This window comes from Paroedura picta, chromosome 13 (genome assembly GCF_049243985.1).
Source record: "Paroedura picta isolate Pp20150507F chromosome 13, Ppicta_v3.0, whole genome shotgun sequence".
Lineage (NCBI taxonomy): Eukaryota > Metazoa > Chordata > Lepidosauria > Squamata > Gekkonidae > Paroedura > Paroedura picta.
Genome location: NC_135381.1, coordinates 27,048,237 through 27,072,721, shown reverse-complemented (window position 1 = coordinate 27,072,721; position 24,485 = coordinate 27,048,237). Strand labels below are relative to the sequence as shown.

At 43.9% G+C, this 24,485-nt stretch overlaps 1 protein-coding gene across 6 annotated transcripts; it reads right to left on the bottom strand.

Annotated features, from left to right (window-relative positions):
* Positions 1 to 237: 237 nt before the first annotated feature.
* Positions 238 to 22,708, bottom strand: ATP1B4 (ATPase Na+/K+ transporting family member beta 4). Of its 6 annotated transcripts, none has more exons than XM_077308432.1 (10): positions 22,558 to 22,661; positions 20,907 to 20,978; positions 20,647 to 20,702; positions 17,095 to 17,245; positions 13,064 to 13,192; positions 10,010 to 10,117; positions 7,485 to 7,681; positions 5,314 to 5,370; positions 3,578 to 3,670; positions 238 to 1,664 (listed from the first exon to the last, which is right to left on the bottom strand). In XM_077308432.1, the coding sequence occupies exons 3-10, from the start codon at positions 20,692 to 20,694 to the stop codon at positions 1,506 to 1,508; spliced, it is 942 nt and encodes a 313-aa protein (XP_077164547.1). In that variant the 5' UTR covers positions 20,695 to 20,702; positions 20,907 to 20,978; positions 22,558 to 22,661; the 3' UTR covers positions 238 to 1,505. The 6 variants fall into 6 exon arrangements, with proteins under 6 accessions (XP_077164547.1, XP_077164546.1, XP_077164548.1 ...); XM_077308431.1 differs by having other exon boundaries at positions 22,531 to 22,628; XM_077308433.1 differs by lacking the exon at positions 22,558 to 22,661 and adding an exon at positions 21,160 to 21,292.
* Between the last annotated feature and the right edge of the window lie 1,777 nt (positions 22,709 to 24,485).

Genomic DNA, 24,485 nt, shown 5'->3' with positions numbered 1-24,485 from the left:
GCCCAAGTTTCCTAGCCCAGGCAATGGATTGGTAATCCATGCAGCTGGGGAATGCTGAGCAACAGTTGGGTCCCTTAGAGACTCTACAAAGGTTGCTGCCCCTAATGCTTGATATCCCACATTTAGAATAGATTCAACAGATCTGCCTTCTTCTCCATATCCTCTTTGCTAATTCTAAGGTACCCACAAATCTTGGATGGAACACTTGTACTGCAACATGTACCAGGTGCAAGACTGTAACAGTGATCCCAAAAACTTTATGTATGCCCATACACAAGGAAGTAGCAGATGTGCTGCAATACTGAATTATTTGCTGGCATACTACAATCTCTTTCCCTATTGCATCATAAGTCTCTTTTGATCTCCTGCAGTAAGTTGCCATATCAAGAAAAATGTGCACATTGAGATTTTCTTATTTTGGTTTATAGGCCACTCTATCCAAAGTAAAAACATGTTGGCTGACAAACCTCCCAACTGCATTAGCTGAACCCCCATCTTGCCCTCTCCCTGGCTACAAAAAGCCATAAGAACAAGAAAAGAGGCTGCAAAATTTCTAGGAACCCCATAACTTGGGCTATGGTAAGTCTGCAGGGGAGTGAGGAGCAGTTCTCAGGCTGCCTTTCTGTGTGCAGCACAACAGCACTAATAAGATGCACAAAAGTTTTATTTAGAGAGGCCATGCCTCCAGGGTAGGGGAGGATTGTGGGAAGCCATCTCTTAGGTTTGCTGGACCTCAGCCTGGATCTTTGTTGCATTTGAACAGAAGCTAAAGTCAATACAGAAAATAAGGTGGTATTTGTGCCCTTCTAAGCTGAAACCTCTGCCAGAATAGTTTTAGACTGAGACAAGTCAGCCTGTATTAACACATACATTCCTTTTATGACTATCTAACCATTCTTGCAGATCTGGTGTCTATTTAAACAGCCAGGAATTGGGGAGACATGAATGTCAGGCTACACTTAAAGTGAGAATGACAGTTTCTGGGGGCAGCTACTAATTTTATTTTTTAAAGTCCAGAGCAAAGGTTTTAATCACTTAATTAGAGACTCCCATGCTCAAGTCTAAAGGAGTGCCTACAACAGCACACCATGGATGGAGAATGGGTGATCAGCTGGTTTAATCGTGTCTGGGAAACAAATTCAGAACTCTTATGTTTAAAAAAAATTAAGGTGAATAATACATATGATTCCATTAGAACTTTGATGTATTGGTTTCAAAAATGAAAGTTTGATGCAACCATGGATATCTACTTGAACTATCTTGTGTGTTTTTAGAAACAAACAAGAACTCTCTCTCCTGGCTTGTGTGTCTCTTTGTAGGATGAATGGTTTAAGTTTTGTATTACAGTCTATAATTTATGAAATATCATTATTTTGGGGCTTTCCCTTTAAAATGTAAATAGTACCCTAAAACAAAGCCTGAAATTTCCAGCCATTTGTTTATGGTCATGTTCCATTAAGAGAGAGGATCTGATAGCCCTAAAAGGAAGCAGGTGCTTCTCTGGTCTATTCATTGATATTCATTGTGAAAACAATTCTCCCCAAAAATCGGTCTTTATGCACATTGTTGATGATGCCTTTTCCATTCAGTTGACATTGTATAGGAATGGACTGGTTCTTTCTGAGAGTAAACTGTATGGCCACCAGCGGGGATGTGTAGTTCTCCTGGGAAGAGAAAAAGAGGAGGCAGATGAAACAAGACTGTACCAATCAGAATAGCTCCAGGTCCATTTAATGTGCTAGAATTTGAACAAGGAGGAAGCCCACTTGGGCTCTTTTTATTTGGCTCATTTCCTCAAAATTACTTTATCCTGCTTGTTTTAATGTTACACAGCCCTTGAAACAGCTAACGGGTTATAAAGTCAAGCTAAAAACTCTCTCAATTTAACAGCAGAACAATAGTAGTGAAACCAGTGAGCAGAGAAGAAGCTGCAGATGATAGCACTGCCAACTTAAAAGGGGGGAGGGGGCTGCAACTTCCAAATGCCTCCCCAAATAAAAAGGCCTTGACATGAAACCCAAAAGATGAGGAGCAAAGGTAGTTCCTGGGAAAACATTTCTGAAGCCTGAGTACAACACCCCAAAACAGCTCACAAGCTGGTTCACAAGGGCATGCTTGTTGAATGTTCATTGTCACCATCATTTCCATAGAAATATGTGCTCAGTCAAGGAAAATACTAAAAAATATCTAGTAAATGCTAGACACCTGCTGATGGTGTTTGACAACCCTAACAAGGGGCAGATAAGTTTTGTGGAATAAAATGTAACTCTGACACTGCCCATGTTGAGGTTGGCCAAAACCAACTGAAAGATCACAAGTTTTGTCTTATGAATTTTATTCATTAACTAGAGTGAAAGTCTGTTGTGGGTGATACTACGGGCACTAGCATAGGGGGAGGGGGGAAAGTAGGAAAGAGAGGTAGAAAGAGAGTGATGAAAAGATAGGAAGAGGAAAGAAAGAGATAAGAAAAGAAACAGTGAGAAGAGAGTGACAGCAAGAAATATAGGCAGAAGGAAAGAAAGTAAGAAAGAGACAGAAAGAAGAACAGAGAGACAAATATAGAGAGAAAGAGAGGGAGAGAAAGACAGAATTACAGAGAAAGAGAGAGAATGAAAGAAAGCAAAGGAGAGAAGTAAACAAAGAGAGAGAGAGAGAGAAAGAAAGAAAGAAAAATCCCCAGCACATGCACACACCTGTGGCTTGGATGGCTGCCTGGCGTGGCATCTCCCAGGCAACTCCACTCCCTGCCCTCCTTGGGCCAAAAAGGGCGGGTGAGCCTGGGAGATGGCGCACCAAGCAGCCATCGTGGGTGCACTCACCCATGGGCCGAGAAGCCCTGCCACGGCCTCACAGGGCATTTTGGCCCAGGGGTGAGTACAGGAAGCCCTCCCACCCATACTCACTGGTGGGCTGGAAAGTCCTGCTGCAGCCTCTGCAAATTCATGTCCACCAGAGAGTGTGGGCAGGAACTCCATGGCTCCCTCCCCCCCTGGAGCCACAGCAACCTCTGTCCCCGGTGGCAGGGGCATACTGGCAGCAATAGCACCCTGGCCAGGTTGGTCCCTGGCCAGGTTGGTGGGGGCAGGTGCAGCCAGTCCACAGGCCAATTGGATGTGTGCCCATGGACCAGAAGTGCAGACAGGGGCCGCCCACCATGGCCCTGCTCAGTTATATGTACTGCAAAAGCTGCTACAGCCATCCCTGTCTCTGGACGGCTTACCTTTCAGAGGTGGACCAGCAGAGTGGGCTGGCTCTTCTTCCAGCTGGAAGAAGAAGGAAGGGGAGGGGGCAGGCAGATTCATCATTGGCCATCTGTGGGAGAATGGTTGTTCCCTGTTCAGGGCCTATGCTCACAGATGGCCAATCAGGTAGGGAATGAGTTGTCCCCATACATTTGGTTTTATTATATTTTGTTGTTGTTGTTGTTGTTGTTGTTGTATTTTGGGCTAAGATTACCACAACTATTTCTGCTATGTCTGTCTTTAATGACCCACTTGCCTTAACATTTAGAAACAGCTCTTCTTCACAGCTAATAAAACAAATGGCATATGAATTCATCAGTTGTCCTCCTACTTACGTGTGTTAGTTTGCCGTAGTAAGGGAAGTACATTGGATCAAATGTGGTGCTTGGATAGAAATCTATTGCTTCGATGTAACTTTTGTCACCTTTCTGCAATTTAAAAATACGGGAATGAGTAGGAGGATATGTAAAGTATACAAAGGCTTCTGGAAATAGAAGGCAAAAGCTAATTATGGTAAATCATCCAAATTCAGGTGTATGATGCCATATGATAATTCTTTGCTTAAACAGCCAATCAGTCCCGTTGAGTTCAGTTGTAGTTCACAAAACCATTGGAGAAATAAAACTGTCTACATTAGTAATAAATGGCTGTCATTTTACCAGTTGCTTCCATCCATCTCCACAAACCTTTTTGGAACTAAATTAGATTAACAAAGCCAGAAGGATACCATGAGAAAATGTGTTGGAAGACAGACCCAAAAGAGAAAATAACAGAACACCACTAGTGGCTACATATAGCTCTCAACTCGACAGTACAACGCATCATCAGTGACTTACAACCCCTACTGGATAATGACAGTTCTCCTTCCCAAGCACTGTGGAGCAAGCCTTTTCTTGCACACAGACAGCCCCCCAATCTCAAACATCTCACCCACAACAATGCAGCATCTAATGTGAACGTGGTTACTGGTACTAGAGTTTGCAACAAACCCAGATGCCAACTTTGCTGCCACATACACCTCATTGCCACCTAACAACCTAACAACACCACCTACACCATCAAAGGCTTATTCACATGATCATCTTCCAACATTGTATATGCCATCAAATGCCAACAATGCCCCTCTGTTCTCTACACAGGGCTAACAGGTCAAACCCTCCACCAAAGAATTAATGGAAACAAGTCTAACATCAAAAGCTGCAGGACTGAAAAACCTGTAGGGGAACACTTCAACCTTCTATGACATTCAACAAGGGACCTCAAAGTAGCAATGGACTTCAAGAACATACTAGAAAGGGAGATTGCAGAAATGTAAGTTATTACAACACTCAAAACAATGGCATACCGTGGACTCAACAAGGACATAGCTTTTTTATCTCACTATAAAATCAGAGTCCAGTAGCACCTTTAAGACCAACAAAGATTTATTCAAGGCGTGAGCTTTCGAGTGTGACACAGTTTACTAATGTAACAAGATTAACTTTTGCTTTTATATTCCTACTGTTATGATGGTCAGTTCTTAGTCTGACAAAGAGTGCTTGCACTCAAAAGCTCACGCCTTGAACAAGTCTTGCGTCCCTTACAGGCTGTGCTCAAGGATTACAAGTGCTAGCTGGGGTGGAGGACCAAGACAGTCAAAGAGAGAAGAAAAACAATGGTGTAGGGATGTGGGTTACCATGTTTCACTCAATGGTCCCTATGCATTTACCATGTTACTTTATCAGGGGATCTGTCTCAGAATGTTCCCCATTTATTATGGTGCAAGAATGGAACTTAATAAAAATCTTTTTTTCCCTTTATTGCCCCATTGTTTTTTGTTCTCTGCTTTGACAGGAATTACAAGGCAATAAGCACAAAGTGATTTAAACACTGGAAATGAGCTAAATATTATTATTCAACGGCATGCAGTCAAAATACAATACAGTCTTTCACCCTTCTCCACCCCACACAAGCCTTTTGTTTTAGATAAGATAACGTCCTCTCCTTCCTACAACACAACCGTTTCCAGGCACAAGGTGACCCAGTTTAGAAAATCCTGCCATATATAACTTAATTAGGAGGCAATAATTACCTGCACGTCGCATTCCACTGTCACTGGAGTCCCATAACCAGGTCGGTAGCCAATAATCTATGGAGAGAAAGAGCTTTTAAATTGCTTTTCCAAAAAGAAAAACAAAAGAACACCACAAAGATTCCCATACGTTTGGAGAAGCCAGCTGTAAAGGATTAGCAAAGGTAGAAGCTCACCATCATGTTTTAATCTTTGTACATGCTGAACACTTGCCAAGCATCTCAACAATGCAACCCACAACCCCAGACGCTGCTGGACCTACCCCAGCTTCTTACCTGTGCAGGTCCACACAGACTCATGCCACATCCCAGTACCTCCACGGCTTTGCTCACTAGCTATTGACTATCTTAGAGGAGAGGGGTGTTGTTTCTGTAGTTCTGCCAGGGACCAAGCTTGAGGTCCAAGGCAGGATCACAATCCTGCACCCTAATCAGTCAATGTGCAGCTAGATCCTGGCTGCTGGATACAGTCAGGTTAAACTGAAACTGATAAATAGCCTGCAAAGACAGGAAGATCTGTTGTGCTCTATTGCATATATTGGGGGTTTTCATTGGGTTTCTCCAATTTTGTTTTAGTGCCCTTGTATCTCTGTACCATCATGTGGGGTCACAATAAAGTGCTGAAATGAATTCCCAGTGTCCTGGTCTATTAAGGCATGATTTTAACAGAAAACGTTTAAATATATATATATCTATGAGAAATGGGTGACAGAAGTTCCTCAGCCATTTCCATCATCAAGTCTGACAACAATCCTGTGCCCTTCTCCAGAATACATTCATATGGAAGAGAATCCAATGAGTTTTGTTGGAACATGCAGAGCATGTATACTTAGGATTGTATTTTAAGTTGCTGCTTGCTATATATATATCCCCCTAGCAAGAAAGCCCATTGCAACTAGGAATGCAATGGGCACTAGGACCCAGGGGACACCAGAAGGAGCAGATCTCTCTGTGTCTCTTTCTCTTTATCTCCCTCTTGCTGTGCGTGTCTCTTGGTGTGCCTCACAGCAGGAGGCATAGCAGGTAATCAGGGCTGGTTTGTAGGAGGGAAGCAGGGCAGTTTGGGGCAGCTCCTCTGTCTCTCTCTCTCTGAGTCGCAGCCACCTCTGCTGCGACAGAGGGAGGCTGTTTCACAAATATATAGAGGAACCATGAATAAGGATTTATTATTTGATTTATATACTGGCACTCTCAAAGACTCACAGCAGCTTACAATAAAATGATAAAAACACAGACCCCTTAAAGAAAACCCACACTTTAAAACACATTGAAGATGGCTATTAGTTGGAGTTAACCCCGCCCATCTCCTCCCATCACCCCTGTCCAGCTAGCTGTCTGGAGCTCTTTCCTTAGGAGCGGATCTATCAAGATCACACCAATGTATATATTAACTATAAAAATGCTTGGTTACCAATATAAAGCAGAAGTTTCAACAAGTCATGGTTCTTTTCCTGGTTTTAGTGGTGTGCATTTTACTACTGAGTCCAGGCTAGCCAGATCTCATTAGATCTCAGAAGCTAAGCAGGATCAAGTACCCAGAGGCAGGAAATGGCAAATCACCTCTGAAGAGATGTTGCCTTGAAAACCCTGTGGTTTTGCCTTAAGTCAGTGGTGATTTCTTAGCAAACAACACCAAAAGGCTTAATAAAGCCTTTTTTGCACTGGCAGTTTCACTTGCATTGATAGTCTGTCCTGCCCCACACACACCCCTTCATGGGGAAAGACAGCTTTCTCCCTACTGTGCTTGTTTTTTATTTGAATTGAAGTTTTTTTCAATGTAAGAAAACACTTTAAAATTCAATCATCCATCTGCAAGCTACGGTATCATTTCCCCAATGGCTGCATGTGCAGAACAGACTTGTGTTATAACAGAAAGTAAGCAAGCAAACTCTTTAGGGCAGTCCTTTTTGAACAACTAAAAGAAAAGGCTGCCAGTGCAGTGGATGCTTATCCTTAAGAACTAAAGGGAACCTGCAGTCAGAGCCAATATCTCCTGGCTAACAAAAGATTGAGATAAACATCAGGAGATGGCTGTCATCCCCATGGCCTGCTTGCAGTCTTCCAAATTTCATCCTGGACTGATCCAGCACGCTCAGTCCTAGGACATTAATGCATTTGCAGCATTCCATGACACATAACAAAAGAATGAAAGTAAATTAGTTTTCCCCGTACTCGGTTCATCTTTAGCAAGACGCACGGCTGTCCAGTGGAGTAGCCAAAAGTCTTATCTTCCAGCCCCGAGCAATTCTTCAATACGGATCGCTTGAATTGGCAAGCGCGTTTCATGGTGTCTTCTTCAGTGTCTTGAATGAAATAATTGCCCGGTGTGCACACAGCATTTCGGCCTTCTTGAACACTGTCATTATAAGCTGTAGTTAATAGAAAGAGTTAATGGGTTTGCAGCAATGTCAGAATAGCGTCAGCAAGGATTAAATATTGCATGATGTCAATGCATCTTCTCCCCTCTCTTATATTGTTGCTATGGAATGAGTCTGAAAACTGGACAATGAAAGGTAAGTTTACACAATCAACATAGGGTGCTGTTTTTGACCGTTTATGCATTGGAGGTTTTATGCTGGACTGCAGGCTGGAGTTTTAGTTGTGGCAGGTTGCCCCACTTCTTCCTGCACCCACACGGGGGAGCATTTGGCCCAGTACACCCCATCCGCCCCCGATTTGTATTTCTGCATGAGAGGTGGGGTAGTGAAGTTCCCAGTAAATAAATGGTCTTTGTGAGACTGGGAATCAAGGTTAAGAAGCAAACCTCTGCTCCTACAGCAATTATTTGTTTGTTTGTTTATTATTTTGTTTTATATACCGCCGCCTTTCCTAGGAATCCGTGACGGTTCACAGAATAAAACATTAAAATACAATAAAACCCCATAAAACCCCAATTTACAATAAAACAAGCAAGTGGTCAAAACACCAATAATCTATCCCATCCCACCTCGTTCAGAGTCTTCTTCCAATAGGAGTGAGTGGGTGCGGTCTAGTAGACTCTAATAGACTCCGATAGACTTTGGGAAGGGGTCCTTGATGGAAGCACCGGGGGTCTACCCTAGCCTCAACCAAACGCCTGGCGGAAGAGCTCCGTCTTACAGGCCCTGCGGAAAGCTGACAATTCTGACAGGACCCTCAGCTCTTCCGGAAGCTCATTCCACCAGACTGGGGTCAGGACCAAAAAGGCCCTGGCCCAGGTCGAGGCCAGGCGAACATCCCAGGAGCCCAGGACAACCAGTGAATTCATACCTGCAGAGCGGAGGGCCCTGCAGGGGGCATAAGCAACCAAGCGGTCCCGCAGGTAAGTAGGACCCAAGCTGCATATGGCCATTCTGGAAACACAAAGGCCCTCCCCTCTTTTGATGTCTTAAATATGATAGCTGTGGTCCAGTTTTTTGTTTACGCGGCAGTCAGAATTGTGCAAGTGGAGCCCTGTTAGAAAACAGCAGCTGTACCTAAGGTTTCTATGTGGGGCCTGAATTTCTCCAGGCATTACAACTGATCTCTAGAATTCAGAGATCAGTTCAGCAAAAGAAATGGCAGCTTTGGAGGTCAGACCCTATGGCAGGGGTAGTCAAACTGCGGCCCTCCAGATGTCCACGCTGGCAGGGGCTCATGGGAATTGTAGTCCATGGACATCTGGAGGGCCGCAGTTTGACTACCCCTGCCCTATGGCATCACATCCCCACTGAGCTCTCTGACCAGGTCCCACCCACAAACTTTCTAAACTGGATTTGGCAACCCAGATTGTATTTATTGTGAGCCAGCTGGTTAAGAGTGGCAAGCTCTTATAGGAGCACCAGGTTCGAGTCTCCACTCTTCCTCCATATGCTGGGTGACCTTGGGCCAGTCACAGTTCTCTCAGAGCTCTCACAGCCTCACTTCCCACAAGGGTGCTTGTCATAGGGAGAGGAAGAGTGGGCGATGGTAAGCCATTTTGAGACTTCTTCAGGTAGTAAAAAGCGGGGTACAAAATATTCCAGCTCTTTTATCAAATATTTAGCAGGGATGGGGGAGTAGGATGTAAATCCACAACTCCACCATCCTTTCCGAACAGCTAAGAGGTCAGAACCACTCATTTCTTCCTGGCAAGGTGATTGAAGGGATGTTCCCTTTTAGGTATGCACATGTGCAAGTGTGCAGCCTTTAGCAGGACTGGAGAGGGCAGGCTGTAATACTTGAAATCTATAATTAGTTGCTGGTATAGTACTTCTTTTTTCCTGCACAGATTGTCAGTCATTCAGTTTATAGTACAGAGAGATAATTTCTTCAGTTTTGTACTGAGACACATAACTGCAATTACACAAACAGGCAGTCACAGGAAAAGCCAAAAGAGGCTAGCCACAGTTGGGAACTTTCTCTGAGAATGATTTTCAGCAAAGTATACTAGGAAGCATTTTTAGCCATATAACCGGCAGAACTGCATAATTCCAGGCAGAACTGATTTAAGTCTATTAATCAATGTGTGTTCACTGAGTTAAATATACTCAGCATCAAGCTGCAAGCCCTTTCAAAACCCTCTGCTCAGTTTCTCTATTTCTGTGATAGAATCTGTTGTAACTGATATTTTTTAACCCCATTTCTCTTTCATGATTATGAGCTACCATCTAGTTCGGAGAGAGCTGATGGTTGTTTTTAATCCAGTTGAAGGATCAGATGAGATCTAACAAAGGGTATGATCTGAAGAAGACAATCACCTCCTAAAAACTGCTCTAAGTTTCGTACATAAAGTTGCCACGATCTAGGATCTGACTCCACAAAAGTAATGGTGAATCCACGTTTGACATGTGGTCTAATCATAACTCCTGCAATAAAAAAAGAGAAAGCTGAGATGAATTTAATGTTGAAGAGCCCTTCAGTTCTGGATTATAGAGTAGTCTCAATAGATTTAACATAAGTAAGGGCCTTTTCGCACAGGGATCTTTGTTGCAAATTGTTTGCGGAATGAAAAATCGCCATTTAAAATAGTGGAATTCGTCGTTATGCATACCTGCCTTTGTAGTGGAATCAGTTGCGTTTTTTAGCGTTTCCCACAGGCTTCCGGTCTCGGCAGAAATCGCTAGAAAGGAAGCGCTATTGCCAAGCTCGTCCCGCCCCTGGCCGTCAAGCAGCCAATGGGCAGCCGTTAGCATGCTCCCAAACAGCCCCTTTCCCTTTAAGAAATGTTTTTAAAAAAAAAAAAACGACCCATAGCAATGAATCTAGGTAGATTCGTTGCTACGGAGAGACCCATCCAGCTGCCTAATGTGAGCTGTCGTTTGATTGTATGATCATTTGCACGCTGCCTCGAGTGATAAAAAAAAAAATCCCCCCCCCCCTCTCACGGGCACGATTTTCGGCTGAATTTATTTGTAAAAAATAAAGGGACTTTATTTCAGCAAACGGGCTTTTCAGTTGTTTGTACTTAGTGACTAAAGGTGAAGGACTGAAGCCAGGGAAGCCTCTAAACAGAAAGAGGCTCGCCGGTGCGTTTATCCCCGCTCGCTCGGAGAAAAAAAAATGGCGATCGCTTCGCCGGAAGTTTGGAGGAGAGAGCCAGGGGGAGGGACTTTGAAGAACCAGCAACAATGGTAACGCACAGATCTTTAGCGCTACTGTTGCAGATTGGTTGCAGGAGTGTATCGCTATCCGGAGGGTGAATCCACTTTTCTGGATTCCCCTGAAAGCGCCACAACGAAGCGCTTTTTGCTGATTGGTTTCAGGATTGTTGCAGATTGTCTACGACGTCGTGGGTTATGTCAAATTAGTAGCGTTTCCAAATAGCAACCATTCTGCTACTTTGAAGCCGTGCGAAATGGCCCTAAGATTTATAAGGATTCATATTCATCGCATTGCATTTGGAAATAACTAGTTTCCCAGATGGAGAGATGCCAACCTCCAGATGGGGATCCCCGTGAATTACAGTTCTCCCAGAGAAAAAGGCTGCTTTGGAGGGTGGAGTCTGTGGCAGTGCTCCTCACTGGGATCCCTGTCCTTCCCAGGCTCAATCTCCAAATCTCCAGGTATTCTCTGGCTTGGATCTGGCAGCCCTGCTCCCACCTGCCAGCTACCAGTAGCCAGAGGAGACCTGGCAGCCCAAGTGGTGATTCAGAGATATCTTCAAAGCAAACAGGTGTCGCTTTATACCACAAATGACTAATTTTAGTATAGCCATTTGTGAGCAAATAATTGTGGAAGGGTTACTTACAAGTTGGATATCCACATTACATGGTAGGGAGGGGAAGGGGGCTTTTTGTTTGTTTGGTATAATAAGAAACCATACACTTAACAGAGCTCCATATGAATTAAAATTGTTTGGAAACATCGAAATACAGCAATCTGTTTGCCAATTTGAATGGGCCAATTTAAATGTGCTTCCCCGACAATAAATGTCATGTGCAGTTGGCCACAATTCAAGGGCTGACTTTGACGTTTCAGTCCCTACATGCTTTGAGAGGATGATGTTGGAAAAGTTTCCTTCACCATAAAGACCATACACCCAGCCTTTGAAATCTGCACTGGACACCCTTCCCTCTGACTCTTCACCACTGGAGATCAAGCCAAAGACAACCAGAGAGAGGGCTTTCTCAGGGATGGTGTCCCCTTATGCAGTAATCTCCCCAGATAGTTCTTTGTGGATTGATTGGTGTTTCTGTTTTGATATGCACTCGATTCACTTCCCCACCCCGTTTTACCAGCTCTTGCAGTTGTTTCTCTTTGTTGTGTTAGAATCACAGAGTTGGAAGGGATCTCCAGGGTCATCTCGTCCAACCCCCCTACCCAATGCAGGAACTCACAACTACCTGCCCACCCACAGTGACTTCAATTTCATGCATGAGTGATCCCTCCACCAGAAAGCTCCAGAATGCAGCCTGGCTTGGAGGAAATTCACCTACCATCCCACAGTGGCGATCAGCAATTCCCTGAGTATACAAGGAAGGGCCACAATGACAAACACTGGCACATTCCGTTCCTGCCCACCCACTCACAATCTGCCTAAGTTCATAAAATCAGCTTCTCCATGACCTATTATGCACAGCAGCAGCCAAGCTGGGCCACTACCGGAGTGCTGCAGCGGAGCAGCATGCTCCGCTGTTTATTGTGTCCCCACAGGGGATGTCATTCAGCAGTACAAACTGGTGCGTCTCTTTCTGTACCCCCATGGGGGATACATTTTGGTGACGGACCAGCTGCACCTCAAAATGCCTCCCCCCAGGGAATGCAACCATAACGGAAAGGTTCCACTGTGTGTGGGGTGGGGTGGCGGGGGGTTGTTTCACAGGAAGGTGGGATTGCATGAGACCATAATCCCACCTTCCTGCAAAATAGCCAAACAAAACCCCATTCAACCACACGACATCTTGAAACACTGCAGAGCCTAGTGGAGCAATTTTGTCCCCTCCCAGCCACTGTAGCACAGGGAGGACCGGCTCTTCTTACGTGCATGGGCTTAGCACTGCATGGCCACTGATGGCGGCCGTGGCAAAAAAGGAACGCTAAAAAATCAGCAGTCCCTTGCCATGGGCCATCAGGGCGAGGAGGGGGCCAGGCTGGTGGCTGTGTTGTGTATAAGTGGGGATTAGCCTCACTTCCACGGTGCCGCCAGCCTGGCCTTTCCTCCCCATGCGTAATCAGTCGATATATACCTTTATTAACTTTTAATCTTAATTTTTCACTGTATGCCTCTTTGTGCTCATTTTAGAATGAAAAGCTGTTTATAAATGGTCTAAGAAAAACACAGAAAAGCAAATCTGTTGTGCTCAAGCACTCACCTGGTGGAGAAACTCTGTCCCTGTATTTAGGTGTGTATGGGCTCAGAGTAAGCAGCATTACATACATACAAAATGCAAACATTCCAGCCAAGAAAAGGTAAAATAATAGATAAAAGAGAAATATTAGGCCTGCAAGACAGAAAAAAAATACACATATTGTTGATAAGCTCATGTATAAAGAGCTATATGAAAGTGTAACAATTAAATGTCATGGCAATGCAGCCATATTGGTTCCTTAGGCTCGCAGAGTGAACACAGCTAGCCTCAGTCCAGAAATAAAAAGGTAAAGGTATCCCCTGTGCAAGTGCCGGGTCATGTCTGACCCTTGGGGTGACGCCCTCTAGCGTTTTCATGGCAGACTCAATACGGGGTGGTTTGCCAGTGCCTTCCCCAGTCATTACCGTAAATCCCCCAGCAAGCTGGGTACTCATTTTACTGACCTCGGAAGGATGGAAGGCTGAGTCAACCTTGAGCCGGCTGCTGGGATTGAACTCCCACCCTCATGGACAGAGCTTTCAGACAGCATGTCTGCTGCCTTACCACTCTGCACCACAAGAGGTTCTTAATCCAGAAATATCCACACACAAAAACAGTGGGCCTGTCTGATATCATCCTTTGATACGAATACACACATTTGCTCTTTCATTATGATAGGTAAACTAATAATCTGCATTAGGGAGTCAGGAAAGGAAGGCTAGCAATCTGCACTGCATCATTATTGCACCTATTTTCATATATGCACCCATTCACTCATGCAGCAATGAATCTGCACCACTGCTCTGCTCATTTGCAGCCCTGGTATTCCTGGTAGTTTCTACACAGAGAAGGCACACAGAGCAATGAAGATCTAGGCATATTGGAGTATCCAAGCAATGTTAATCTAATAGGTTGTAGGTGATTTGGTTTTGATAGGTGGGTATCAGTGATTCTTAAAATTACTTTATTTTACTGTTTGCTGATTTTCTTGTGGTTGATACTCTTTTATTAGCCTTGATCCAAGGGGAAAGGTGATATCAATGTTTCAATTGATTTTTTTTCCTGCTGGCCACAGCTGCTTTATAATTACGATTATTGTTTATCAGGAATCTTGGTAGTAAGAATATATGCAGGATACAGATGTTTTAAATACTTTAATCCAGCTTGTATTCAGCCAATGCTCCATGAATGCAAGTTGTCATTATAGCATTATGCTTTACTGTGAGCACTTTTTTTTCCTCTTTCTGAATAAGCCCCTTTCAGCCGAGTTCCTTTTGATGTGCCTTGTAGCTGGCTTGCCTACCCATCTCTATTTTGCACTCCAGATCACCTGTATTACTCCCAAAAATTTCAGGAGTTATTTGTTCACATTAAGTGATCCTGAGGACATGTGCAACTCCGTCTCTCTTTGACTGACAGTGAGTTTTCTCTCTTGCATTTTTTTTATTGACTAACTTCTGAATTCATATCAGTAAAAAAGAGCAAGAGACATTTAGAACCGTAAAGACGAATAACATTTGTGGCAGGGCATGACCTTTCATTAATCACTGCTCAGTTTTTCAGCCATCCTTACCACAGTTCCTTTAAATATTTGCGAAACGGCCATCTGGGCGGTGCTGTCCGGGACACAGGAACCGGCTGTCCGGACTGCACTTCCACTCGAGCAGGCCAATCTATTGGCCCGGCCCCTGGAGTGCCTGCCTCAATGAGTGGCACGTGAGCCGCTCGCCCAGTCTCGCTGCCAGAAGGTTCCTGGCTGGCGAGGAGGGCGTTTCTACGGCTCGCGCCATTCCCCGACGTTTGACCCGGAAGCCAACAGCCAGCGTGGGCCAAGCGGCAGCTCCCACAATGGTGCAGCCGGCGCCGGGGGGGGGCTTTCTGTTACCCCTACACCCATGAAGGCCTCTCACCACATTTGTGGCATGATGAGAGGCCTTCACCAGCCAAGCAGCAGCTCCCGCGATGTCCGGCCCGGTGGGGGCAGGTTCGTTCTGTCGCCCCTTGGCCCATGAAGGCCTCCTGTCAAGTCACAAACACGGTGAGAGGCCTTTGTGGGCCAAGTTGTGGCTCCTGCAATGGCCGGCCCAGTGGGGGCAGGGGCTTTCCCTCGCTCCTTGGCCCATGAAGGCCTCTCGCCATGTTGCAGACAGGGCGAGAGGTGTTTGCAGGCCAATTGGCAGCTCCCGTGAGGACTGCCCTGGTGGGGGTGCCTTTCCCTCGCCCTTGAGCCCTCAAAGGCCTCTTTCCATGTTGCAGAAAGAGCAAGAGGCCTTTATGGGCCAAGTGGTGGCTCCCGCAAGGTCTGGCCCAGAGGTTGAAGGGGCCTTTCCCTCGTCCCTTGGCCCACGAAAGGCTCTCACCACATCTGCAGCTCTCACCATGGCCCGCTTTCCATCACCCCCTAGCCGAGCGGGGAGCTGGCATGGGGGGGCCGCGGGGGGGGGCTTTCCCTAACCTTTCCAAGGCCCATTTTTAAAATGGGCTTTCCTCCTAGTATATTCATAATCATATACCAGCGCCATATGCCATTGTTAGTAGAACAGTGGAACTGGACCGTTTGTCATGTTTTAAGTAAAACATTTTAAATACATTACATAAATGAATGTACACAGTCCTTATAGCAAACAGTAGTGTGATTAATCCTTAGCCCAAAGTACTGGGTCATTTTGGGGGCTAAGAAATAAATGATTTTAGGGGTCAAAGCAAATTAATTTACCGGGACCTGCATTCATCTGGCATTGGTAGCAGCCACTGGTAGGTTTGGATGCCTTTGTTTGGTTTGGCTTTTTAAGAAGGAAACTTTTTTCTTGTGATATCTGGGACACTGAAAGGGAAATGTGTTCATGCCCACTTTGATTATAGCTTTGATTATTCTTTCCACAAAGAAGGGAAGCTGCCAGGACTGCATAACAGTGTCTACTCTATTTCTCCCTAACTATTTGCATGGAATTTATATTATTCAAGAAACACCTATGGGAATTATCTCAGGATAATCAGCAATATACATAAGTGCCATTAAGTTACAACAACATATAGTAACCGCAGCAAGGGTCTTTCAAATGAGAGGCAGAGGTGGTTTGCCATTGCGTTCCTCTGCAGATTCTTCCTTTGTGGCCTCATATCCAATTACTGACCCTGTTTAGCTTCTGAGATCTGATGAGATCTAGCTATACCCTCTTGGAATGTCTTAAGTTCATACTATATTGCCATCCTTTAGCTGAATATTTGATTGAACTGAGATCTATCTGTGTAGATGTGAAACAGTGAATTAAAACTATACTAAATGTGAAAGACTCCGCAATATTGTAAAAGTAGTTGTCTTTGTTGGCTATCTTAAATTAAAATCTTTCCACTATGGATTTGATAACTGCAGTTGTTTAGTTTTATGCTTTACTATTTTATGCCAATAAAGGTACTCTGACTCTACTGTCTCTGAGAACATTTCTGACCCACCAGCATCGGTAACGGTAAAGGTAAAGGTATCCCCTGTGCATGCACCGAGTCATTTCTGACCCTTGGGGTGACGCCCTCTAGCATTTTCATGGCAGACTCAATACAGGGTGATTTGCCAGTGCCTTCCCCAGTCATTACCGTTTACCCCCCAGCAAGCTGGGTACTCATTTCACAGACCTTGGAAGGAGGGAAGGCTTTAATCTTAGGCATCTGTAAAGCCTAAGATTAAAGATGTTCTGACTCCTTATGAATCCCACTTGTTGGTCAAATGTTACCCCTGATTCAGCTGTATATGAAGTTCAACACCTCTAGGTAGGCTATTGCTATATTTTGACTATATGTTTCTTAGTCATTAGTGAGCCACATTTGCCATAGCAGTGCCAAAAATTTGCAAGCCACCCCAATCCCACAGTCTGATTGGGTTTGAGATGACCCCTTATATAACTATCTTGGGATTGGGAAAAACGACATATTTGAAGTGGCTCGTATATATTCAGAGATTGTCTAGGTTTTTCTTTCAGAGGCATGTTGGTACAGTGCATACATCATAGAAAACAGACAGAAAGACTCTCCCATAGACTGGAAAGGAAATTTCCACCTACCCCAGCTATGAGCCGTCCTGCCCATACATTCCCTCGTCTCCGGATTCCACAGGAAGATTTTAAACTGTTTGATGATATTACCCGATGTTTTCTTGGCCGTTGCTGGTGACTTCCCTTCGTCTTCTTCTGCATGCTCTTCATCCCTATTTTCCTGGAATGATGACAAAGCAATCCCCCCAACGATGCACAGTGTTTTTCCCCCTTCAGAATGAATTTTCCATTAGCCCCAAGATAAATGTCAACAAACTTACAATCTAGAGGTGATCTAATTTTCCATATTTTCATTGTTGATTGTATTACAGAATCTCTCTATCTCCCCCCCACCCAATTATTTGTTCACCACCATAGCTCCCTACATGATACGTCCAGCCTTCAGTTTCCATCCTGACCTCTCCTTCACTTGTGCCACCATTTCATTTCCAGTCTTCTTGAAAAGGACCAGAAGGTATGAAAGTAATTTCATGGGAAGCTTCACTACAAATGGAGGGGGGGATCAAATGAAAACCAGAAGTGACAGAGCCACACATTCCAGGCAGCCACTGAAACCCTGATATGTTTTCTTCAGGCCTTGCTCTCTTCCAAGAGATACAATAAATCTTACAGTTAGCTAACAAGGCAATCCTAAAATGTTTTGAGGAAAGTCCTAATGGCACCCTCCTTCTATATGCTCCAAAGCCAGTCCCCATTTTGTGAATATTGGGAGCCTGGAGGGGTGCCTCGTTATCACATTCAGATAAGATACAGAGAACCAAACTGAACTGAGGACACCCCCCCCCCCCAAATGCCAACATAGATACAGGTTAGAACAATAGCAGATTCCCGCCAGTGTGCACTATTGTCAGTTTCAGTTCAAAGTAATTGGATCTGGCAGCCAGGACCCAGCTGCACGTTGCCCAATAGCAATAACAGGATTACAATCATGCCTCAGACCTCAAGCTCAGTTCACTGGCAGGTCTACATACACAACAGAGCCTGGAGAAGACAGGAACCTCACTGTGATTGATGTTGCAGTGCACAGCAGTGCATGTGTGTGCTTGCTTCCTGCCTACTCAGCCAGTAAACAGGAACATCATGGTTAAGAAGCTCAGCTGGAATCCATAAAGTCACCAGCTTAAATTTGAATTCCTGGTTGACCTTAAGTGATCTATGTCCTCTCAGTCCCTTGCTCTGTTGTGTGGGCATTAGAGAACTGGCCTAGTGTTGTAGTAAGAGTTACTCTGATAATGTAATTGAACTGATGCGAATGCTGAACATTCAAGATAAATCATGAGAATACTAGATAAATGATGAGAATTATTACTATTACTATTTAAAAACAATCTGCTCCTTATGAAAGGGGGGACATGTTCCAGTCAGAAGATGTTTGGATTAAAGCTTAGAAGGTCTGAGCAATCAATGGTGGAAGAAGTTCAATTTCCTATGGTGTTCTTGGCTTCTAACTTGGCCTCCACATTTTAGGGAATTGGGGGAATTCCTGGAGATTTGGGGACATTATTTAAGGAGGGTGGAGACTGGATAAAGGAAAGTAATTTATCATAAATATACAATATTCTTTCTCCCTACAAAGAAATTCATAAAAGGAAGTTGTAATCCAAGTTGTCCACTAAGATGAGGCACTGGAAAAATGGATCAGTCTTTATCTTTACTGGAGCTTGTCGTTTATGGAATGCTGTACAATAACTCCCTATTTTTTTGTTGGAGACAAGGGCACTCTACTGTACATGCATGGGATGGGTTGTGGTTCCAAAACACCCACAAGGCTATGCAAGGTTACTCCTGTACACTGAACTTCTATCAATCAACACCTTCTCCCACCTTCCATTCCTATGGAACACGATGATGGGAGTAATACCAGCATTTCTTGGTCCAGCCAGCCAGAGCTGGCCTGAGAAAGGATTTCTGTTCCTTACATAATAGCTTTGCACAGGACAATCTGTACATCAGCGAATCATGAGTGTCTGAATCAAGTTAAATATGAGAAACTGAAAATTAAACTAGGAGATAAGAGCACAATCCAGCCAAAAGTAAACCAGCCCTGTTGATTTCAAAGGCAGAATTAATACTTGCTTGCCTTTCTCTCAGGAAAATAAATAAATTGGGATTGCTTCCATAAACATGCAGTTTGACCTTGCTTTCATGCTTATTCTCAAGAAACCTGAGCTCTGTGGAGTTTGCCCCCAAGTAAGTACACATAGGATTGCAGATACAGGTACAAGACTAATATCAGGGTTGAACCACCACTGAAAGTGGGATGAGTAACTATAGACTGCTTTGTTCAGTGAACCACCACCTGCTTTCACTGGACTAAACAGTTACACCCTTCTAAGTCCACTGAAGTAAACGAATTTTAAAGAATGTTACTCCACATAGGACTGCTTTATTAATTTGGGAAATTAAGTCAGAGATCTCCAACATGGCGCCTCTGGGTGCCATGACACCCACAATAAAACCCCATAAAAACCACTGAAAAACGTATAACAACATGAAGGCAGCAGAATAAAATACCTTCCCCCACCTCAGGGGGCTAATAGTTAGCAGCAGGTGACCTCATTGGCTCAGGGAGGGGCCTGTGGAACTGCAAAAGCTCCGTTAGGGCCCTCAGCTCTTCCAGGAGCTCATTCCACCTGGTCGGGGCCAGGAACGAAAAGGCCCTGGCCCAGGTTAGGGCCTGGCAAAACCTCCCTTGGGCCAGGGATCTCCAGTATATTTGCATCTGCAGAGCTGTGCCCTGACTGTGCATGGCCTTTACTGTCAGAAGTAATTCTTTGCCACACCTTAAAGTGACCTCAGAATCCCCCCTCCTCAGAATATTGGAATCCTATGATTACCATGACCAAAGATGGAACATTAATTAGCATGGAATTTTCCCACCATCATTTATTTTGATAACTGCTGAACAATTTAGACGTTACCTCCCCTACATGAGCCCCTTAAAAGCATTTTCATGGTTGCATTCCACAATGTGCATTGGTCCCTGTTGCTTATGAAAATCGGAACAGATATACTTTCTGAAGCAACAAGACAGCCAATAATAGTGTGTGTGTAATTAGCTGACACACTGTGAATCTGAAATTGGACTGTCCATGCACTTGGATGGGGGATCAAAGACCTCTGCTAAACCATGCTGAGAGATGTTATACAGGCATAAGAACGTTTGCAATAAAACTATCTGGATGGTTTCATAGGGATTGCTTGATTAAAATAATACTAAAATCCTTTTAGTCTAGGATGGGCAAATTAATTACTGTAACATCAATGAACCAATTAATTATTTCAGCATTAACTTATTATTGTAACCACCAACAAATTTTCAGCCAGCGTTTTTTTATCAGCAGCCAGAATATCTCGCTCTGAATTCTTCATTATTGTGCTTTCCCTCTATATTTTCCTGATTTCTTCCAAATGCTGGGGAAAAGGTGGCAAGGTCCAACCATGTGCAATAACAGTTCAATTCTGCATATGAATCCACCGTATCTAATGCATTTGGATATTAAAAGCAACTAGTTCATTTAACTGTGTTCCCCTGGTTGCTATCAGGGATCACTTACTTACCAGCTTATTCCCACGGTGGTCCTCAGTGCCTCCAGATGTGGCATTCATTTCTATGGCTTTGTAAAAAATGCAGAGGGGGGGGATGGAATAATTAGTATGGATGAAGCCACGTCTCATGCGAATAATGCATGCAGCTCTTTCCACCACATTCACCAACCCTGGAGAATTCTTGAACGAAACCCTCTTTTTGGAATAACCCCATAATCCCCATTACATGTAGACTGAGAAGCAAAATCAAACACAAATGACCAAGAAGATACCTCTTTCTTAGACTTCACCCCCAGCAGCAGGTAAAAAGTGTTGCTTTTTCAACGTTGCGAGGAAGAGATAAGCTGTAAGCAGAAAGTCAGTGGCTGAATTGCTTTCATTAGGCAGATGAGATCATGCAATAGGAGTCCAGATAGGAATGAAAGCCTTCTCAAAAGGAGAGTCACAGACCTGAACAATACTGTCTACTTTAAGAGAAATGTTAGTAAAACAAGAGCCTGGGAAGATAATCATTGTTATGTCTACCTGTGGGGGCTGGGGATCAATTCATACAATATGACAAAATAGTAAGATCAAAACAAAGTTAGTCTGACTATATGTGCCAATATGTCTCTGTCAGTCAGCGGAGTAACTTGTATGAATGCTTGCAAAATCTCTTTAGCAGTTGGGGAGTTGCTATATTTATCACTTTTGAGTTCTGGCAGGCCAGAGGTGGGATTCTGCAGTGTCAGTTTCCCAGTCATCTATATTTCCATGAGCTCTCTGAAGTTCACTGGAGAATAGCCAAGCAGGACAGCTCACATTGAATGCCCCATGGTGCTATTGGGCAAACAACACGTCCTGTCAAAGCTAGAATACTAGAACATCACTCTAGGATTAAAATAGAAATACAAAGGTTCCTTTAACTGAACAGTTTCTTGCATGAAATCACTCTCCTGATAATCTTAGATTTTTATTTTGTAATGTATAGCAAATAAAAAACACAGCAGAACAGATGTTGAGAAAATTCTTTTGCAACCAGAGGGATACTATATATTTGAATTTCAACCATTAGGGTTTGAATTTAATATGGAATTCTCTGGATATAATTGTTACTTTCAGACAGCATTATAACTGTAGTTTACATCAGGGGTAGTCAACCTGTGGTCCTCCAGATGTTCATGGACTACAATTCCCATGAGCCCCTGCCAGCAAACGCAGGGTTGACTACCCCTGGCTTACATTGTCACTTTACGATGGTTATGTATTTTAAGGTGTCATTGTAAATTTAATTTTTGTTTGTAACTTGAAGATTATTTTCCTAATGAAAGCTGGCTTTAAAAATAATTTGGTTGTAACTCCAAGTTGTAGACTATAAGCATCTGGGAAGGCTTGGTTCCCAAAAGAGGGATCTAACGCTCCATAGAGGTTCCCATAGAATTTTAACACAAGGTATTATTATCAGTATTTTTATAACTCTTCTCTTTGTTGCGGTGAGGTGGTGGGCTAACAGCTCTTAGATTACCATGTCAAACACAGCCGACAGATGTTTTGCGACCAAAGCTATTCCTTACGTAGTATGAAAAAGAAGCTGCTTTTTTCTCGCCCCCCCTTTCACTATCCAAAGGAGTCTCAAAGCAGCTTACAACCACCTTCCCCTTCTCTCCCCCGAAGAGACACTCTGTGAGTAGATGGGGCTGAGAGCTCTAAGAGAACTGTGATTGGCCCAAAGTGACCCAGTTGGCTGCATGTGGAGGAATGGGAAATCAAACTCGGTTCTCCAGATTACAGGCCACCACTCTTAACCACTACACCAAACTGGCAAATTTTTAATATTTAATTTCAGTATGAAAGGTTGATGCTAAGGCACAGAAGTCAAGCCCCTTCCCTGAATTTTCCATTTTCATTTGTACTCACGGGTAGTCTTATTACAGGGATTCTTACCACTTCTTCCTTTCCTTTTGGGCCGGTGACTAGGGATTCTTCTTTGTCTAGCAATCACTTCTCTCCTCCTCCCAACTGACTTGGAATTCTCTCTGACTTCAAATCGCAGGCAATTCATTGGCTTGCAACTGTGATTCTCAGACTGTGAGACTCAAAAGTGAGACATAACCCTCTTACTGGTGTGTCATGAGGAAGGAGGAAGATAATGAACTGGGAAAGGAGGCTGGATGGCAAGGAGGCTGAGCTTGCCTTCACATGTGTGAGATCTTCAAGAAATACAGTTCTTTGTCATTTAGAAATATTAAGCACTAAAAATATAAATGGGTTCAATGTTACTTGATGTGAGATTCTTGCAGTTTATGGTATGGAGGGGAGAAAATCATCCAGGGTTACTTTGCATGTGGGTCCTGAGAACTATAATAAGCTTAGAAGTTGATGCTAAAAAGTACAGTAAGTTTAGAAGATGGTCCCCACTTCAGAAGGTTTGCGGGCCATTGACTTAGACAAACGCTAGTCCAGCATCCTCTTAGTGGATGGCATTGCAAATAAAATAGCTAGCCTGTAGCTCTTTTCCTCATAACGGGAAACCTTCAAGCAGCACTGTTGTCCACTGATCTCCTGCACTGATCCCCTTGGGTGCCTACCAGTGTATTCCCTCTTGACCACTTGCTTGGGTCCCCAAGCAATCCCGGCTTTCCTCCAGTTCAGTGTTGCTTCAGAAGAGGCCAGAAGGCATACTAATAATTATTTTGTCTTCAGGGGGTACAGTTGCCTCTATCAGAGTATTTGAACCAAATGATAAACATTTTGTTGTACCTGATTTCGAAACTCCAAAAATGTCCTCAGGTTCAAAACAACTGAGGACCCTTGTTCTAGCCCTGTTGTTCAAGGAAGTATTCAATCTGTCTTTGACTTCCAGTGTTCTGTCAGAGCACTGAGCTAATTGATAAAACCTTAGTGGGGCATTATTATCTGAGGGACCGCTGAATATGCCCCCTGTAGCACCCTGTGCCCTGCCAATTCAAACTGGCTCATGATCCTTGGCCCTCAGGATATGTTTGGCCTCAACCAGGGCCAGGGCCAGGGCCTTTTCAATTCTGGCCCCAACCTGGGCAAATAAGTTTCTGGAAGAGCAACAGGCCTTCAGGAGCTTTCACAGTCCCCAAAGGCCTGCAAAATGGAGCTCTTCCACCAGGCATTTGGTTGGGGCCAATGGATTAATGACAGAATAATATCAATCTGCCCCCTCCTACAACAGCCTATAAGAGCCCTCCCCATGAAACAGGAGTAGCGCCTACAAGTAAGCCTATTCCAGTGTTTTAATAGAATCAAATGCACTTTATGGTTTATCTGTTTAAAATTATTTTAATTATTAATGTTTTGGATATGATGTTTGTAATATCGTAAACTGCCCTGAGCCAATATGTGGGAAGGGCAGTCATATAAATCCAAACATAAATAAAAAATTTAAAATCACTTAAAATCACTTCACAACATTGTATGATGCCTGTCCTTACCTGCCTGGCCTTACCATCATCACAAAGTGATTGGTTCCAGAGGCATGGAAAAAACCACCATGCTTTAGCTTTATGCACAGAAAGGCTTGGGAGACACTCTTCAAAATTTCTGAAACCACAAATGTCAGTTGTCCTAAAACAGTAATGTCAACACTTTTTTATGGCACAGCAGCGCACCAGGGGAAAGAAAGAAATGAAATCATGCATGGCTCCTATGAACCCAAACTAGCCATCCCTGGAGAAGGTTGTCTCAGAGTGATTTACTGCTCTGACACCTCCTTCCTCCTTAGCTACCCCCCATCTCTGCATTGGATGCCACTGAATCATTCAATTGCTACAGATGCAAATACACAGCAGAATTACCCAATCTCAGTAGCTGCCTGTATATATGTCACTACTTTGGATTTGCAT

What these genes read in the sequence shown, in the direction of transcription:
- ATP1B4 (XM_077308428.1), bottom strand. Translation starts at nt 22,675, where the DNA reads ATGAATTGCCTGCGATTTGAAGTCAGAGAGAATTCCAAGTCAGTTGGG. An exon ending in GGACAGAGTTTCTCCACCAG is followed by an intron (nt 10,118 to 13,063) that starts GTGAGTGCTTGA and finishes TTTTTATTGCAG; the next exon opens with GAGTTATGATTAGACCACAT. An exon ending in ACTACGGCAAACTAACACAC is followed by an intron (nt 1,665 to 3,577) that starts GTAAGTAGGAGG and finishes TTCTCTTCCCAG; the next exon opens with GAGAACTACACATCCCCGCT.